General features: G+C 44.2%; 1 protein-coding gene across 1 annotated transcript in view; it reads right to left on the minus strand.

Moving 5' to 3' along the window:
• Positions 1 to 19,336, minus strand: part of hspg2 (heparan sulfate proteoglycan 2) — a 103,988-nt gene that overhangs the window by 37,572 nt on the left and 47,080 nt on the right. Inside the window, exons 4-33 of the mRNA XM_069660946.1 lie at positions 18,834 to 18,943; positions 18,588 to 18,646; positions 18,153 to 18,325; positions 15,724 to 15,849; positions 15,390 to 15,593; positions 15,193 to 15,312; positions 14,351 to 14,482; positions 13,856 to 14,000; positions 12,489 to 12,646; positions 12,197 to 12,337; positions 11,935 to 12,098; positions 11,672 to 11,851; positions 11,254 to 11,450; positions 10,831 to 10,978; positions 10,255 to 10,382; positions 9,937 to 10,023; positions 9,741 to 9,799; positions 9,421 to 9,482; positions 8,364 to 8,504; positions 7,996 to 8,169; positions 7,528 to 7,707; positions 7,313 to 7,431; positions 7,109 to 7,220; positions 6,721 to 6,834; positions 6,381 to 6,508; positions 6,114 to 6,200; positions 1,448 to 1,518; positions 1,225 to 1,289; positions 978 to 1,118; positions 42 to 233 (exon numbers count right to left, since the gene is read on the minus strand). Coding sequence (XP_069517047.1) covers positions 42 to 233; positions 978 to 1,118; positions 1,225 to 1,289; positions 1,448 to 1,518; positions 6,114 to 6,200; positions 6,381 to 6,508; positions 6,721 to 6,834; positions 7,109 to 7,220; positions 7,313 to 7,431; positions 7,528 to 7,707; positions 7,996 to 8,169; positions 8,364 to 8,504; positions 9,421 to 9,482; positions 9,741 to 9,799; positions 9,937 to 10,023; positions 10,255 to 10,382; positions 10,831 to 10,978; positions 11,254 to 11,450; positions 11,672 to 11,851; positions 11,935 to 12,098; positions 12,197 to 12,337; positions 12,489 to 12,646; positions 13,856 to 14,000; positions 14,351 to 14,482; positions 15,193 to 15,312; positions 15,390 to 15,593; positions 15,724 to 15,849; positions 18,153 to 18,325; positions 18,588 to 18,646; positions 18,834 to 18,943 — 3,917 coding nt within the window. The remainder of the gene's footprint in view (positions 1 to 41; positions 234 to 977; positions 1,119 to 1,224; positions 1,290 to 1,447; positions 1,519 to 6,113; positions 6,201 to 6,380; positions 6,509 to 6,720; positions 6,835 to 7,108; positions 7,221 to 7,312; positions 7,432 to 7,527; positions 7,708 to 7,995; positions 8,170 to 8,363; positions 8,505 to 9,420; positions 9,483 to 9,740; positions 9,800 to 9,936; positions 10,024 to 10,254; positions 10,383 to 10,830; positions 10,979 to 11,253; positions 11,451 to 11,671; positions 11,852 to 11,934; positions 12,099 to 12,196; positions 12,338 to 12,488; positions 12,647 to 13,855; positions 14,001 to 14,350; positions 14,483 to 15,192; positions 15,313 to 15,389; positions 15,594 to 15,723; positions 15,850 to 18,152; positions 18,326 to 18,587; positions 18,647 to 18,833; positions 18,944 to 19,336) is intronic.

Below are 19,336 nucleotides of genomic sequence, written 5' to 3' on the forward strand. Positions count from 1 at the left end.
TTTCACTGATTCAGCCGCTGGATGTGTTCTTAGATACTGACCTTGTCTCCCTGGTAGACCCCTGGAAGCTGCCAGTAATGAGGCTCCTGTCCCACGTTGTCAAATTTGCTGTAGGACAGCTGAGTGCCCTCAGGGGAAACCTCCACGGTGAATCCGGTGGCGATGTGGTTGGTGCGTTGACGGTTCACCAAAGCGAATCCCTGGAAGTTCCCTGGAGAGAAGACTGAGGATACCTGCAAGAGAGCATTTGGAAGTGTAGATAAGCTCCAGTAGACAAAAACATAAACAAACAAGAACGTAAATACTAGATGATAACACGTGGCTGACATTTAAGCATAAAGAGTAGAAGTTGTTGAACTTGCCTTGACTCTCAGTGATAAATAAAGTTCAAGAGTCAAAACTTCAGACTTCTGGTGCAAGACAGATGATGCATTGCTTGACTATGTTCGCAGTGAAAGTACAAAAGAAAGCCTTTTAAAGCAATGTGGTGCTCCTCACAGGAACTTTCAGTGTACTGGTTCCAAACTAAATAGGGTGCTTTTTGTATTTGCTTGGGTATGGCTTACTCCAAATATGAAGAAATAAATCATGCTGATAAACACACACATTCAACCCTTTCTCCCTGAGATATTCTGACAGACAAAAGTCAAAGAGGAAAGAGCATGTGCGCCGAAATAACTGCCATGTGTGCAGATAGCAGTCAGTCTGTGGCCGACGCCACAAATGGATGTGATCTCACTGGGTTGGAACAAGTTAAGGCTGGTTTGATGAGGGCGAATTAAGGCTTCCTGAATTCAGACGAAGCATGTCTTTTCTCTATGAAGTAAATGTTTAACTCACTTGTGCTACTTAAACTGCGTACTTTCTTTATCCAGTGGTTGGTTTGGTTGTTCAGAGAGTTTAATGACCCCTTCTTGAAGTAGTTACCATTCCACTGTTGTTGTTGTGCTGTGTTATGAACCGCTGACAGGTCTTACCAGGTCTCTGTAGTAGGTAGAGCTGGAGCACTGCTGAGTCACGCCCATGCAGAAACAGGATAGGCAGCCATCTTTGTTTTCCGGGCTGAGATGGAAGGTTCCGGACTTACAGCTGGCGCAAGATGGGCCTTCAACGTTCATCTGCAACGTATAATCAAGGACATTAAATACGACTCAACAAGTCCAAGTTCAATGGCTAATAAGTGGAGTGAATGCTATCAACTATCACACAGTTTCCTTTGATCACCTTGCAGCGGCACACAGGTCCACTGCAACCTTCACTTCCTCTTTGGTCACAGTTATAACAGTTACCTGGAAATGGGCAGGAGAGCAGATAGTTAACTCTCTATTTAATGACACTTTGTTGACTCCAGTTCAATGGCACGAGGGGAAACTTTCCAACATTTGTTAAGACGAAAATAACCAAGAAGATGGAACAACATCTGTCGTGTCCCTGAATCAAAATGTACCATTGACTTCATTGCCGCCAACGGTACATCTCTGTCCAAGCAGGGGGTTGCCAGAGTATCCTGCCGCACATCTGAAATAAAATAGACAATGTGTTAAAGTAAATATTTCCAGTCAAGGAGGATACAAGTTTGAACCCGAAGCACAATAAGACAGGAAGCTGGGAAGTCTGGAAGAGGTGATACATTTGATGAATCATGTCCTTAGGGGAGTCTTCTTGACCCAAGGCAGACATCAACCACGAACAAAGGACTGAGTCATTCAGACAAGGAAAACACAAACTATTCTGCGACTCCATCCAGCAAGTGCACATACACAGAAGCACTACTTTTATATATTCAGACGAACTAAAAATCACCCAGCTTTTGCATTGAATGCAAAACAGTTTCCCCAAGATAAAGAAACATTTCGTGCACTGGAGATGGACGAAGCATAGACACTGATAAAACATCCAACATCAAAGATGTTGATTCCATCTCTCATATGAATGTTCTGAGGGACACATTTGCACATTAACATTAAAAGCTTCACAAATACAGAATTGTTATCAGAAAGAGGCAGAGGTGAACATAGTTGATATAATGAGCTGCAGAGGAAGATGCTAAGCTGCTAAAGAAGCTATGTCTGATATTGTGAGATAGCAAAGCAGTATGCCTTAAACCCAAGCAAACAACGCCACTGCCACCACAGCAAAGGCTAATCCAACCACAGATCTGTGCAGGTTTCCCTGATGACAGCTGCTGTCAGTCTTAACTCACCTGTCCTCTGGTAGATCCGCAGGTCTACAGCCAACAAGAGGACTTCCATGCTATGGACTTGCTTTGGAAAAACCCTACTTAAACTAACTCCCGGGACATACAGTAGTGTTGTTCACAAAGTCCTTTCAGTCAGTGTCTCTTTAAAGATTTTAAGTTAATGATAACTTTTGTTACAAAAAGAAAATACATCAAAAAAAGATATAGTCAAGTGATGAATGTAAAGTATGTCACAGTTGGAACATACAGAAACAAATATATTGATTAAAAAGTTCATAACTAAAGGCTATACAGAAAGGATATACAGCTCATAAAAAACACAACATGACAAACAATATGGCCTTACATTACATTGAAGTTGAACAAACCAATTTCACAAACAATATAAACGTATGTATAGGATATAATCTTGAAAACAAGATATATGTATTCCTAACGTTTCTATATATGCTGATGATATGAACGTGTTCCTTTATAGACCAAAGCTTGGCACCGCTCGGGGAAATATTGGGTGTCCAGCACCCAATGCATTGGTCTCAGCAACTACTGGCCCGTCTCTTTCTACACAAGGTTTTCAAAACAAAAGAATGCCTTTTTATGAAACCAACTTTCGGAAAGTCGCAACACTTTTGGTGAGCCAGTACTCTTTACTCTACAGCAACCGTCAGTCCAACTTGTAATCAAGACGCCGTGTTACCTGTCAGAATGTCATGAATTTTGCTGAACACATTCGTGCTCCCCGGAGGTTCGATCAATCAGAAAGAGAACAGCTGTGCTTTGTGGTAAACGCCAGCATAGCAACATGCTAACACGCTAATTTGCTAATAAGCACTAAACACAAAGTACGTCTGAGGCTGATTGGACCGTCCACCTGTCCAGTCTGGGGCCAAATCATTGGAATTCATCCTCTGGGGACCATAAATGTCTGTATCAAATTTCATGGCAATGCATCAGTCCGAACCAGTGGTGTTTAACAGAACAATACTGCCTATCTAACAACTAAACTTGTCTTCTTAAGACAATAATTAAAAATGTAGAGCATGTCAGGGCTCTTGGATTAGAAAACATTCAGCAAAGACGGCATTCAATGCAAACAATAGGTACATCTGACTGATAATAAAAGGGTTTTGTTGAGGCTTTAAAAAAATCTAACAGGGTTGGGAGCCATACTTTTAAAACTTGAGGTAGTCTGCCCATGGAACAATAGAAAAACGTATAAACATAAGAGGTACGCTGAATGCTGAGCAATCTCTTCATAGTTGGATACTGTGCAATCTGATTATAATTAAATACACCTTAAAAGCCAATAGTATCAAAAATTTAACACTGATTCAGGATGGGACTAAACATCCAAAAGAACAGTGTCATAAAACGAGTCCCTTCATAAAGTTTGATGGATGTGATTACAGTAACAGACATAAATAACTTGACATACAAACAATGGGAAAAAATAACATAATGAAACACCCCACGATGTTCCCTAGTCATCAGGGATAATCCTAATGGGAATTGCCAGCCTTCCCAAGACAACATGAAGAGAACCATCATGACTTTTTTTCCTTGAAGACTCCTGATCTCCTTTTAAGAGCCGCAGCAGGTCCAAAAGCCCAGAGTTCGGGTTTGTCTTCTTTTTCTGATGTTTCTTTTTAGTCTCTTTCTTGGTTTTGGGAGAAGTTGATTTCCTCTTTGCTGTTGTGTGTGACTTCTTCTTTGCAGTAGTAGCCGTGGTTTCAGGGGGAGTGGATTTCCTTTTTACTGTTCTGCTGGGCTTTTTCTTTACAGGAGTAGCCTTGGTCGGCCTTGTGGTTGTGACTGTGTCCTTCGCAGAATTCTTTGTTTTTTGAGAAACCAACTTGTGCGAGTTCTGCTCTATCTTTTTCTCATTTTGGTTAGAGCTAACCTTGTGTGGCTTTGCCGACTTCTTTGAATCGCCTTCGAAAGACTTTCCAGCATCTGGGACCTTTTTTGGATCTGGTGCATCCGATCTAAAGGACTTGTTGCGTCCGTTGCTTTTGACTGGTAATGAGGAATCCTTTTTATTGGCCTGGCCAGGCTTTGCAGGCTTTGTTTTGTGAGATGGTGGCTCCAGTTGGAATTTAGTGATTGCTTCCTCTTCTTTGACTTGCTTTGGTTTTGGTTTGCTTGGCTGGGAAACGCGCTTTCCATTTGGTCTTTTTGTTGCAGGCTTCGCTGTAGCTTTAGATGTAGGCTTTAAAGTAGTCCTAGGTTTACTCAGGGTGGTCTTCGTCTTGGTCGTTGACCTTGTCGATTGATTTTTGGATGACCTTGTGACTGGCCGGAGTTGTGTTGTGTTTTTTATTAGCGTAGTGGTGGTTGATGATTTGAGTTTTCTGTTTCTCTGAGGAGCAGAGGTGAGTTTGTTAGCGGGGAGGCTGGGGGTAGGTATACTTTTGGGCACTGTGGCTTTACTAGTGGACGGTGTTTTGGTAGGTTTAGGAGGCCGAGGTGTTGAGTACATTGGAAGTTCAAGGACTGTGGGGAGTGAAGGCAGAGCCCTCTTCTCCTGGAGCGAACGGGAAGTGTGTCTGGCACGTTTCATCTTGTTCATTTCCTGGGCCAGGGCAGTGAAGCCATCAATCAGGATCTCAAGCCTTCCCTCCAGTCGGCTCAGGCGGGACTCCATGTCTGTGTAGCTGTTCTCTAGCTCCGTAACCTTCTTGGTCTTCTCACCGGCTGACTGCAGAGCTATGAGTTCCTTCAGCTGTTTGCTGAGATCAATCTGGTGATCCTCCATGTTGTGAATGCTTTCCTTCATATCGAGCGTGTTTCTTTCAAGCATGCTGAGGCGCTGGTTAAAGGTGTTCAGGTGGATCCGGAGCAGTTGCTGGAAGCTGGAGTGTCTGTTCTCTGGACTTGGAGTGAAGCGTGGTGGGAGTCTGGATGCTGATCTGTTGGGGGTGACTGATACAATTCCTACTCCAGCTGCGGTAGTGGACAGTAAAGACCTGGTAGGGATGAAGACTGTTCCAATGGTGGTAGACGACTGGTTGTCATTTTTATCATCATCTCCACTGCCATACACCGATATCTGTTTCTCCCAGCTGAAATTGAACACCGCTTCAGCTCCGCATCCCACAGAGAGGAGGCCATCTATCTGCTTGTCCAGGAAGGAGTCCCCACAACTGTCCGCAGACGGCACCTCTTCTCTTAATGTCAAAACAGCAGAATCAGGTACGATGCAGGCAGAGACGTTCAAATAACAAAAGATTGAAGTGTTGCGCCATACACCAAAGTCACCTCGTCATCTTTGCCCTCCGAGCAGCAAAGATTAATTAGCCAGACAGGAGTCCTCATAAATGCCACTTCTACATTTATGTCGTAGAGACCCAGGAAACACATTTGGTCTGTGCACAGAGATCACATAAACCAACACCTTAAAACTTCGCTACCAGCAAAGCGCAAAGCTGAAGCAGGAAGCGACCTCTTTAGAAGGCTTCTGAGAGTAAAGGAGAGAAGAAGGCAAAAGTAAGACCTAAAAGCAGCTAAACTAAAGGCTTCCTTGGGACATACAGAACTTTCTCCTTTGGCTTAAATCTTTTGCAGACACCATACAATCCCCGACAACACACATTGTTCTACCACAGCAGAAATTACCCTACAGTTTGCAATTCAACAAATCCTAAAATCAAACATCCACCAGCAGATCTGGAAAAACAGAACACTGTAAAAACTTTACAACTCCCATCCCTCCGCTGACACCACTCAATCGCAGCTTGTTGGGAAAACAGAGATGCCAACCCCAGAGATGCCCCATTGATGCTTCAGCCAGCCCGTGCTAACCTTAGTGCCGGCCCGCCCTGCAACCCCAAAACACTGAGCAGTATCCAGAGTGAGAGTGAGACAGAGAGGAAAAGGAAAAGCAGGACGAAAATGAGAGGGTGGGGGGGCTTACCTTTCACAGCGTCGGCCGGTGTATCCAGGGGGACAGCTGTCACAGGTCGGCTTACCGTCAGCCTCCAGGTGACAGGTGGGTGAGAATCTGTGCCAACAGAGAACCATGCATGCCATGTGGGTGCCTGTTCATGTCTGATCTCCGGGTATAATTGGTTTATCAGTTCCAGCATTGCACAACTGCACAAAGTTTACTTTGCCTAATCTGGCATTAACAGTAATCTGAATTTAACTAACACGCTGAAAAGACTTTAAGACATGAACTCACTGGTTGCTTGAAGAGGTTCCAGGACAGGGGCAGGGCTGGCAGGCCTGAGCACCGTCCTTTACAGGGTTTCCATAGTAACCATTCTGACAGCGCTCACACTTTGGCCCGGCAGTGTTATGGAGACATTGCTTTTGGTCAGGACACACACACACACACACACACACACACACACACACACAGAAAGAGGGATCTGTTGAATATACAGTACTTGCGAGTGTGTTTCCACATGTTGGGATTTGCCAAGAAACCATTAGTGCATTCCTCCGCAGAGATCAAAGCAGGTTCAATGTTGGCAAGAAAAAAAAATAGAGAGAAGAAGAAGAGCAGCATCAAAACCTACCAGACACTTGCCGGTCTCGGGGTCACAGCCGCTGGCGTGACCATTGCAGTCGCACCTTTCACAAGTGCCAAGGTAAAGGCCAGCGGTGCTCCGAGTGTAACCTTCATCGCACTCCTGCAACGACGTGGAAAAACACCTCAGGTGAGAGACAAGTGATGACAACAAGGAATATGTCTTTGTTCCATGGCAGAGGGAGACAGACTGCAATTACCAACCATGAGTGTAATGGAAAAGGTTAGAGACTCAACAAGTTTAGGCTTATCTTTGATCGCCTTCCTTTTCTTTCTTCAATCAAACTTAGCTAATTTACTAATCTATTGCATGGACGTTCAGGCTTGTATTGGTAATAGTAATTTGATTAGCTAAATTAAACTACTTCTCTAAATACCTGACAAGAAGGTCCTCTGTATCCCTGAGGGCAGGCGCACTCCTCCACCTCCATAGCACGCTCATTACCGGTGGGTCGAGGAATAGCAATGTCCATCTGGATGTCTGAGATACTTTTAAACGCAAGAAAAACACACAATTATAAACCATGCAATGTGCAATGCTTTTGGATTCATTGTGAGGTGACCGAAACCTCCCAGCATACCTGCTCTCAGCCATGTTGTCTGCGTAGGTGGCCCTGATCATGAAGAGGGTAACGTCAGCCAGAGCCATCAGAAGGTGCTCACGAGTGCACGGCTGCCCGTCAGCGCGACGCCATGCAGACTGCAGGAAGGAGAGAAAATGAAGAACAGAGGAAAGTTAGTCTCAGAGCATACAGGTTGAGCTTAACGATAATCCCCAATGAACAATGAAACCCACCTCTCTGAAGGTCACAGGGACAGTATGCTGGACACGTGGGAGGGGCTTAGTCTGAGCGTAGTGTTCCAGGAAGATGCCATTGCCCTGGAGAACCACGTCTGGATGACCGTCAATCCCCAGTGAGCGCTGTTGCGGTTCAAAGCGCACTGTGTAGCGAAGCTCGCCTCCGTAGGCCGTCACCTGATACAAACACAGTGTAAAGAGATCTTTTTATTCAGAACTGGATAGCGGAAAGGTATTTCACCCCTATGATGCTGTGGGGGGGAAGTCACAAGATGCCCAGGTTGGGCTTGAGTGTGAATCCAAGCCTCAGGTTCAAAGGAGGCTGGCTGCGTGGATCAGTGCAGCCTGTTCACTTGAACAACAAGTTGAGGCATGACTGAGTGGAACAGAAAGGGCAAAAAAAAATGTAGCTTGACTAACACTTCACAGTTGTTGCCTGCTCTCTGCTTTGTTGTTTCCTCTCACCTTGTCTCCTCTGAAGCTCTCGGGCAGGACCCAGTAGTAGACATCCTTTGGGAAAGTGGAGAAGGAGCGGAAGACCACTTCCGAGGAGCCCCTCGTGGAGATTCCTTCATTGATAACGACGGTGCTGGCGCTGTTGGAGAGGGAGAAGAGCTGCGCGTTCACCCCGCCTCGCACCTGAGAGACATAAACAATGAGATGTGAGCTGAGATTTCCAAGCGCTCAGTCACTGTTTGCACATTGCACCTGGATATTTGACACGTAAAAAGGATTTGCTGATACAGCATGGCTGCACAAACACTGAGTCAAACCTTGATACTAAAAAAAAATGACTCACTCCTCCCTTTTGCATTCACGGCCTGGCAACGTACCTGGTCTCTATTCCAAGTGGAGCTGGCGCACTGCTTGGAGACGCCCATGCAGAAACAGCGCAGACAGCCCTCAGGGTTGGACTCCGATAGGTGGAAGAAGCCGGGCTTACACTCGTCACACAGAGCGCCTGCCACGTTGTTCTGCACGGAAACAAACACAAGCACACATGCAATCAATCTGAGATCACAGTAATGCACACACACACACTAATGATCAACAGATTTCACAATAAAATTTTATAATACTTTACTTTATAAAACTTTAGAATAAACTAGTTGTTGTAAAACTCCTCTTTAGCCATTAGCTAGGCTTTTTTTTTTTACTTTGCACTGCTGCAGCTCTTTTAAATGTTGTATTTTTACGAATTCTATGTGTATTTGGGTTTTATTTACCGTATATTATATATTCTGTGTATTTTATTTGGATCTAAATTTTAATCTTGTTTTAATTCAGTGTTTAATCTTTAAGTTTCACCTTATTTTTTACTATTTTTATCAGTTGGATATTACTTTCCATCGTATTATAATTAGGGATAGACTGATTATCAGCCGGGCCGATTATCGAAACCGATATTCGGCATGTTGACGCATATCGCATTTTTTTTTTTTTTTTTTTTTTCAATTTCAATTTCGATTTTAATTTTTTTTTTTTAATCCGACGGCCGATAAGAGATCAATTTAAAACTGGGTTATTTTGGCTCTGATGCAAATGCTTAAAGGCATTTAAACAAAGTTAAGTGTTGGAGTTTGTATCATTCAAAATTTTGACGCCAATATTTTCACTTTTACTGCAAATGAATATCGGCTTCAAATATCGGTTATCGGCCTCCTTGACTACTAATAATCAGTATCGGTATCGCCCCTGAAAAAAACATAATGGTCTAGCTCTAATTATAATGGCCCTTTATCCTTGTTTTACTCTTCACTCTCTCTGTTTTCATGTGCACATATTTTCCTTATTGTAAAGCACTTTGAGCTGCATTTCTTGTATGAAAGGTGCAACAAATAAAGTTGAATATATGAAGCAAAAAAATCTCTATATTCACTGGGAATGTACCTTGCAGCTACACGGCCTGCTGTTGGTGCTGATGGTTCCTCTGTTGTCACACTTGGAGTTCTCTGCTTGGAAAGAGAAGCGGAAAGAAGATGACATACTGGTGAGGAAAGTGCACCTGGAGCCATTCTGCATACCTGAGCCGTGACAACATACTACAGTCTATTGTATCAGCCGGCGGGGCAGAAAACCTCATGGTAATCATTACAAAGGGTTAAGACCTCCTCGAGGTTAGCAGGATGAAAAAGGAGAACAACAGGTAGATCTTTGGTTGATTTCATGCCTTGGAATAAAAATGTCAAACATGTTGAACGAGTACTCACGGTTAGGAACACATTTTCCATTAGGCAGAAGGGGGTTACCCTGGTAACCAGGAGCACATCTGAAATAAAACAAAAGCATAAGATACTTTTTTCCACGAGAATGTATTACAACTCGCTCTGTCATTTATTATTAAGTCTTTGTCCAACTGCTGAAGCTGTAACTCGAGAGCACGGTTAATGACATAATTTTCCTCACTTTTCACAGCGTCTTCCCGCGTAGCCGGGCCTGCAGGCGTCACATGTCGGCTGTTGGTCGACGTCCACAAAGCAGGTATCAGAAAACCTACAAAGCCCGATAAAAAAGCCACGGATTAAAACCTACAAGAGTCGGTTAATGTGCAGAACAAACACCTGTATGAGCTCAGCCTTTAGGAATTAAATTTGCAGAGTGAAGCAGTTTATTCCGGCACCAGTGATGCCTTGTGTGTGGTATGTGAGTGTGATTTATTGAGGCCCCTATTTGTGCTGTACATGTACCTACATGTGTGTGGTCTGGGTGGGTGTGTGACCTTACCGTCGTGAGGTCTCGTAGTACGGGCAGGGGCACGGCTTGCAGTCATCGGGGCGACCTCTGCTCGGGTCTCCAAAGTATCCTGGGCGACACTTGTCACACTGAGGGCCCTCTGTGTTGTGCTGGCAGCTCTGTGGCGGCGACAACACACTCGCTCACTTTACATGGATGTGACTCAAAAGGGCTTAAAAATGAATAGTAGGGAAATACATGTTTTCATTCTGCTGCTGAGAGGTAGACACTACAATCTGTGTCTGAATTGTAAACATAAAGAGCCACAATTTAATTAGCTTAGATTAGCATAAATACAGGAAGCAGGGAAACAGGTAGTTTCTATAATCCATACATACACAAAGTCGCTGTTTCATCCTGTTTCCAGTATTTATTCTAAGCTAAGCTAATCACCTGTTGGCTCAAGCTCCATATTCAGCGTTTGTACTCATGATTGGTATTGATTTTTAAAACTCTTGGCAAATAAAACAAACAAACATCTGTTAAGCTAAATTCTATTAACAATGAGGAATTGAGTATCAGCTAAGTGACCGCCTTTCATTCCTGCCAAAAGGAGTTGGCTATTACCAGACAGTGGCCGCTGATCGGATCACAGGCGCTGGCATGTCCGTTGCAGTTACAACCAGCACAGGTGCCGAGAAAGTTGCCTCCTGGGACACGTTCGAAACCGGGGGTACACCTCTCACAGGACAGGCCTGAATATCCAGGAGGACACCTGGGAAGGAAGACGTGAGTGCTATCATCCGGCTGTTTCAAAAACAGCAACAATTAAGCTCTAAGTAAACAGCTGACTAAAGCACATTTTTTTTCTCCACAGGAATTTTGAACGGAATCATTGCATATATGAACCTTGCTGTTATATTGTGTAACACTTTTCCACCTTAACATTTGCTCCCTGGACATGTCCAAACATGTTGCTTTGATTGAAGACTACTGATTGACAGCTTGTAAAGACCTTCTAACTCACCCCAAGGTGTTTCTTTTGCTTACCTGCACTCCTCGACATCCTTGGCATGACCCATGGTGCTGAACTCCACAGAGGTGGTAGACATGACGATGTCGCTGAGGGCCACGCTGACCATGTGATTGTCGTAGATGGTGCGGATGTTGATGCCGTCCAGGTTGGCCAGCGTCATCAGTAGATCCTCCCGGCTCACGGAGCGGCCGTTAGAGTGCTGCCAGTTATCCTGAAGCAATAGCAAACACATTTATGATAAGACAGGGCATGTCTTGATTTTAACCTCAAGTCAAATGTGGTCAGAGCTCTGTTGTACCACCAGGATAAATGTGTAGACAAACTCTAATGTTTTTGAAAGGCCTACATGTCTCCATCAAATAGGGTTGTGCAGATTCTGCACTTGTTACTGCTAAAAACTGCCTGTTACTGCTTTCTTCAAAGACGACCTACTTCAGTGAATTTGATCTCCTTCTGGTTGACCACTCGGGCTGGCGTGGCGTTTCCTCTGCGGTACACGAGCCTGCGTCCATTTCCAACCAGCATCACATCCGGCTTCTCCACAACCTCAGACTGGCCGCGGGCCAACGTGTACCGCACCTTGAACTTCAGGGTTCCTCCATAGGCGTCGATCTGAAAGTAGGTGCAATTATTTTCACGCTCAACGATGATGATTAGATAAGTAAAATAATGTCTGTAAAGTTTTTCGCCGTCACCTTGTTGCCTATGAACTGGCGAGGCAAGGTCCAGAAGGAGTCCAGGTTGAGGAAGCGGCGCGACAGGTCGACAAGCTGGAACTCCTCCATCTCTGGGTTGATGAGGAGCTGAGTGGAGGAGAGAGGAGGGGTGCCTGGCCTGGAGGGGTAGGTGACATTCACTCCTGGAAGTAAAAATAACAGATTTAGGCTTTAAAAATTGGAACTTCACAAAGATTTACAGCTTTTGAAGTTATTAAATAATAATCAGCTGCTTTATTGCCTTTGAAGTCTTCCTCGTCGGTGAAGCGCAGGCTGATCTGGTTGCGGTAGCGACCGGTGCCCTTGCAGTTCTTGGAGATTCCAGCGCAGAAGCAGGGCACACAGCGGCCCTCCACACTGAAGTGACCATCGGGACAGTTGCCTACAGAGAACAGGAACAAGATAAAGGACACAAGTTAACTTCTACAACTCAATTATTAAGCATGAAAGTTTCAGAAACAATATTACTGAAACATAAAGATTTTTATACCTATGACTCATGGTGAGATCACAATTAAAGAAGGTGCGTGTACCTGGATTTGGAGTGGATGTAAGAGTAAGCACTCCGTCGGGGATACCAAACACCAGGCCTTTAGCGTTGATGGCCTCACAGGTGTACGCCCCCTGATCTGCCTCCTTCACATCACGAATGGTCAGAGTGCCACGGCCATTCTCGTTGGTCATAGAGATCCTGTCAACGCAGAAATACTGCATGAGTGTCCATTTTTAGACTAATAAACTCAGCGGAGAGTCGATGTTAGCAACCATAACAAAAGCCGGTCTGTTGCTGACTCTCACTGTGACAGTGTGTGAAAATATTTTTACACAAAAATCCATAAAAGTCAACTGTAATTGCCTAACCACACTCTGCACACTACGCCCAGAACCAATATTCTGAAACAGCAACTTTTGGGGTTTGAGCCCACCACAAATATTTGAGATAATTAAAATCACAGGTTCGATACAACGAGTCAGCACAGACACACTGATCCAAGAGGGCTGTGGATAGACACAGTTATAAAGAACACTCAAAGTACAGGAGGTGAGAAACAAATTCATAGTTGTTTTTTAAATGTTCATTGTCTGCTGCAAATCAATGAGGGCAAGATCGGCTTTCACCAAATGTTTTTTTTAAAGGAGCAATTCGCCCCCGGAAAAAGCCTCAGTCAGTCCAAGCTTGTGTTCTCTGTAATCGACAGAAGCAATAATATTTGAAATTGGCGCCATAGCTGTGTACAGAGTTGTACAAGCGGCTCGTGGTGTCGCCCATTCTACATTCCTACGACACCCAGCGTGCATTGCGCCCCTCCCTCTGAAAGGAACGGCCCAGTGAGAGACGCTGGAGTGAAATACTACCATTTTCCAGTCAACGACATTGATCGCTGCAGGCAATGGCTCAGAGCGGCACATAATCTGATATACGACAAGAATCTACCAGTGGATCGTGTAGAAAAACTTCGGGACTTCAGTCTACATTTCAAACCTGACGATTTTGAACGAGACATGACATCGGAGGCGTCCTAGATTGAGGAAGTGTAGTTTAGTGAGCTCCCTGGCCTCCGCCAGATGATGCATGTTACGTGGTCTGGAGGAGGTTTTCCAGGGCCCATTGGAGAAGCGGATAGCGTCCTACAAAGGTACAGTGCGAAATTGCATTTTTTTCTACCATAATGGGATTAGCTCCCCATAGCATGATAGGACTGAGGTTGAAAATCGGCGAACTGGCCCTTTAAGACTGATGTTTTTCCAAAAGTAGCATCAACAAACGTCAACTTTTAGCACAGCTTATTAGTTCCAAAAGACCCTGAATGTGTAATATTAGTCTAGTTTGGAAAGTAGTCTTATTCACAGTACAGGTGATATAAAGTCAGCAGGGTGGAGAACTTCTCATCAGACCCACCTGCCGCTGACTGGAATGTGTCCCCAGTTGAGTCTCCAGGTGATGATGGGTGTTGGCACTCCCACAGCCTGACAGGAGAACGTCACCGTCGCCCCCCGCGCTGCCTGAACGGACTCTTCTGGCGGGCTTGTCACAGTGGGAGGAGCTATAACGTGTCAAGAAAATGAGAACTGTTTTAGCCACATAATAAATGCACATGTACAAAACTCTTTGCTGTGGACGGACAAGTCCCTTTTAGTTCTCAGGAATAGATGGTTGACAAAAAGCTCTGTGTCTCAAGCAGAACACGTGTGAAAAAGAGCCGGGTTCACACCAAATTAGTCACAGCGTTCAAAGGAACTCAGAGGGTGACCATAGAGGAGAGTCAAAGAAGCAGAGAGGGTGTGGAAAAGTATGAAGGAAAAGAGTGAAATCTGTGTGATAGAGAGAGAGGGAGAGAGAGAGAGAAGGAATGCACAGCAGAGAGCTGTAGACAGCTGTTGGAGCGAGACTTACTGCAGCCGTATTCATCAGAGCGGTCAGGGCAGTCGGGCTCGTCATCACACTGGTAACTGGCTGGGATGCAGGTGCGATCGCTCAGGCATTCAAACTGCTCAGGAGCACACCTGTCGCTAGGTCCCTTGGTGGCTGTTGTACAACAAAATGGGGATTTATATCACGTTTGATTGCTTGAAAACAGTAGCACCAATATAATGTTCAGAGTTAGAGGAGAAGATTGATACCTCACACATATATGTACCCTATTATTGAAGCTACATAGAGTAGTCGATTAGCTTAGCTTAGCATAGAATGCTGGAAGCAAAGCTAGCCTAGTCTGTGCAGTAGAAGTAACAAAGTTGGGCTACCAGCGCTAAAATGAGCATGTTATAGCTCATTTGACAGGTTGCTAGCTTCCAGTTTATAGTAATGCTAAGCTAACCTTCTTCTGGTGATTATTTCAAATTTAACAGGCAGACTTGAAGACTTCTAATTGGTGAGCTTTAAAATTCACAAATTAGCATGTCATAACTTTGTTTTAAGTTGTTTGCTTTCAGTCTTTATGCTAAGCTAAACTTAGCTAACTCTCTCCTAGCGTATCCTAACATAAAGAAATGAAGACTTCTTATTGGTAACTACTATAAGTCAAAATTAGCATGTCATAGCTTGTTTGACAAGTTTTTTGAGTTCCGGTCTTTATGCTAAGCTAAGCTAACTGTCTCTTATAGGTAACAATAGATTTAAGCAGATTGAAACAAATACATAGAGTGGTATTGAGCTCCTCAAGCTGTCTGCAAGAAAAATGAATGAGCATATTTTCAGGCAGACCTTGAACGATGAGAAAAGAAAGGGAGACTTACGACAGTCTGTTTCATCTGAGTTATCCTCACAGTCGTTGTCTCCATCGCAACGCCAAAGCTTAAGGGCACAGCGACCGTTTTTACACTTGAACTCGTTGGGTTCACAGGGAGAAGGAGTACCTGTGAAAAGACAGAGGATGATAAGGGTGTCTGCTGTTGTCTGAGAGGGTACACACGCACGAGGCTGCTTCACTGACCACATCTGAACTCGTCGCTTCCATCCGAGCAGTCCCTCTCTCCGTCGCAGATGTAGTCCCGAGGGATGCACTCTCCGCTCTGGCATGTGGCTTGATCCGCTCTGCAGGGTCCAGGTGGGCTTGGGGGCCTTGGAGGCTTCTTGGCGGTGGTGGTGGTTGTGGTGGGAGGGGTGGTGAAGACTGGAGGAAGCGGCCGTTTAGTTTCTAAAACAAATTTGATTAAACTTAGCAAATGTACAAGTGGTTAAATAGATCCTGGTGAATGTATCGTATCTCACATCCAGCAAGAAGTCCATGCTAAAGCCGACCACGTTACAAGCTGCCAGCCACTCACCACAATTGATCTCATCACTCATGTCTCTGCAGTCTGGTCTGTTGTCACACAGGTACTCCATCAGGATGCATGTCCCATCACCACACCTGTGCTCATCTGGCATGCACGGTCTGATGCCGGGGGTTACTAAGAAAGATGCAGAGGGAACGAGGGTGGGGATGGCGGATCAAAGACATGCAAGCTAAGGCTACAGTAGAGCTAGTACACGACAATTATGATACATCACAGCAAAAATATAACAACGTGAGGTGAAGAACAACTTGGGGTATGTTTCATGATTTGTAAATATTAAGCTAAGTGTGAAACCAATTACATGCTTAAGCTAAAACAAACTGACATGGATAGGTCGATAGATGGACAGATAGAGCGTCAAACTAGACTAGGCACAAAGCTTAGATTAGACCCAACAATTAGAATCACTACAAGAACAAAAACGGCACAACAACTACGTAAAATAAACTAGACACAAGGCATAGGTTAGAGAAACAAACTAGATTAGAAACACAGACGAGCTAAACTAAACTAGACACACAATCTAGACTGAACATTAAACCTAGATTAGACGCATAAATTAGATTAGACTAAAAGAAACACACATCATGGACTAGCCATGCCTAGATTAGAAATATGGCCTAGATTAGATACACAATCTATACTACACAATTAGATACACCGAAAGGAGATGCAACCTAGACAAGACACAAAGCCTAGTTTAGACAACCTCTAGATTCTGCAGATTAGATTAGACTTGTAGGACTAGAGTAGACACACAGACTAAATTAGACTAAAAGAATGGACAGAAAAAGACGTAACAAACTAGACCAAACACAAGGACTAGTTTGAACACACAGAAAAGGTACACTAAATTAGACAAGCCAAGATTTGACACAACCACTAGGCCCTACAGATCTAGTAGTGACTAGACTTAACAGACTAGACTTGACAAACGAGATTGGACTTGACCCGAGGACAAGAAAGACGAACAAGACAGACACAGACTAGACACAAAATGAGACAGATAACTTAAACCAATAGATGGAAACCCTATTGTCTAAGTAAAGACATTAAAGACAAAGTAATCACCGTTCTATCTCATCAGTTCTTGTGTACAGACTTGGTGGAATCAAGAGCTGGTTGCGATTGCAGAGAACAGCAGCATTCCTACTCAAACTCATGCCATGCAAAGGTCCTTCTTTCTCACTGAACACTACTTGAATTTTTATGTGCACATACCTAGAAGACTACATTGCATTGGTGCTTCCATGCAAAACATTCCTCAGGCCACATGACCATTGCTTGTACACGGCAAAGTAAAGGTCATCGTCCAGTTTCAACATCGTAAGGAAGGAAATGCTCGACTGTTCTTTCTAGAGGCACTACAGTTCAATCCTACTGTTTCTACTGTACAGTCGGCTCAAGTCAACCATGCAGCTAGCATGGCAAAGTACAAACCTGGCACCGCTATAGGCTCCACTGGAGGTAGAGGTTGAGCTAGAAACCAGAGGGAGAAGTTAAGGACGCTGCCTCCTGCTAATGTGGACCTTAATTTGCTGTAAACCGTATACAGCAAACTCTTGTGTCCGTCATTCCAAATATTCACACGGTGGCCATTTTGCTCTGATGTCATGTTCAGGTTCAGGCTGGGAATCTCAAATGCTAAAAGTATCAAAGTAGCTCCCCATGGATCAATATGCCCATCCGACATCGGGCCATATTTCAAGGTAAAACAACAACCAATTAGCTACTGTTAGACAAAAGCTAATGATAGCATCATCCACTTGCTAGCGAACATTAGCCTACTGTTTGATAGTGTTACAACATATGATAGGAAAGGCGTAAATTCCTAGCAAATTATGTTAGCTAGCTCGAAATAACGTTAACTAGGAATGGGTTGAATGCTAACGTTAGCTGTTGTGGCGTAGCTGACTTAGTGACACCAGCCAAAGTTAGCATTAAACCAATTCTTAGCTAACATGACCTTTAGCTAGGAAGTTGCACCTTTCCAATACATTAGGAAATTAACTCTTAAATATCAACACACAATTCGGACACATATTTAAGCCTAGAAGTGGGTGCTTCCAATCAACTCGTGTAACACTATCAAATGTTAGCTAGGCTTTGAGTAAATGCTAACATAATCTGTGGTCTGTTAGGCTAATAGGTTATCAAATATGCTGTCCCTCCAATTTGTCTGTCCGAATTTGTAACTATCCATTTTCTTTTTAGCTGCTGATCAATCAAAAAAGCAAGAAGAATGATTTATTCCCTGCGTTTAAATGACTTACAAGCCTGAACACAGCAGAACAGCAGTTTATTATAAAACTTAAGGCAACTAGCCTGAGCATGAAGTCAGTGGAAAAATGGCTGCCGTGTGAATACACTGATTACATGGCTTTGCTAAGTGGTGTCCCCATCTGTTCAGGTCTTACCTTCCCCGAGTCGTCTGAACTGAAAGCCCTGGACTGATGTGACATAGGAAGCAATGGCTCCCTCTTTCACCACGTTGTACAGCACGCTGCGGATCTGCTCGTCATTGCTGTTGTAGTCTGAGCCCACGTCCAGCTCCACGAATACGTCCACGCCATCCTCTCTTATCATCTTCCTGCAAAGAGCAAGACAAACTTGGTAAGGCTGCAGACTGAGTGTAGTGCTCTACAGATGATTAAAGCTCTTTAGAGGTAACTTTGGATGTCCTTTAGAGGGATTACTCACTGCTGATTAATTACCGACTGCAGGCCGTGTGCAGTTTGGAAAAGGGGAAATAAATATCACCTGTGCCAGAGTGAGACACCCAGGCAGCACGCAGCTGCAGGGTATCCACTTTGGATGTCACAAAGAGTGATTTAAAGGATTGGTGTTCTTACTTAATGAGGACCACGCTGACTGTCTGGACACCTGGTATCCTGTTGTAGTCTGACTCCAGCTGTGGGGGGGGAGAAACCAGACTCGGTTAAAGTTGAAATAAACAAGCCGGGGCCTTATTTTCAGACATAAGGTTACACACACTTAAATCAGCAGAGTCGTAAAAAATCCAGCCTGAACCTTATAAGGCAACTTCAGCCGGCGCACTGTACATTCAGGAGGATTTATTCTGTGAGAATAAAACATACCGTGTCCACCACTGCTTCAGAGATCTCATTAAAAGCAGGAGAGAAGATGTCCTCAAGCTCCGGGCCGTAGACCAGGGAGTTGGTGAAGTTGACGAGAGCTCTGTAGTAAACTAAAGAACACAGAGAGAGGAGGGGGGTCAGTCAGCTGAACCACACAATAACATACAGCAACCACAGGCTAAGCATTAACGTCCAGCTGTTGCTGGGTTTAGATATTATAAACCAAATACAAGCCGTTAAGTTTATTAAAGACAATGTGATATGGGAAACTGGAAAGTCTTCGGTTAAATGTTTCAGAAAAGAGCATGACTGTGGCTTCAATAAGAGCCACATACAAATTACGGCGTCTATTTCCATATCTCAACTGCGGTCTGGTTTATGCTAAAATCGGCTACTACAGCATTGCACCACACGTTTGCCCTAACAAGATGCACACGCTGACACAGGCATGTTCTAGCCCCACATACTCAAATAGAACCATGAAATTACAGCATGGAGGCAAG

The sequence above is a fragment of the Semicossyphus pulcher genome, unplaced genomic scaffold (assembly GCF_022749685.1).
Source record: "Semicossyphus pulcher isolate SPU_LCO1_2020_fin unplaced genomic scaffold, fSemPul1.0.p SCAF_13, whole genome shotgun sequence".
Classification (NCBI taxonomy): domain Eukaryota; kingdom Metazoa; phylum Chordata; class Actinopteri; order Labriformes; family Labridae; genus Semicossyphus; species Semicossyphus pulcher.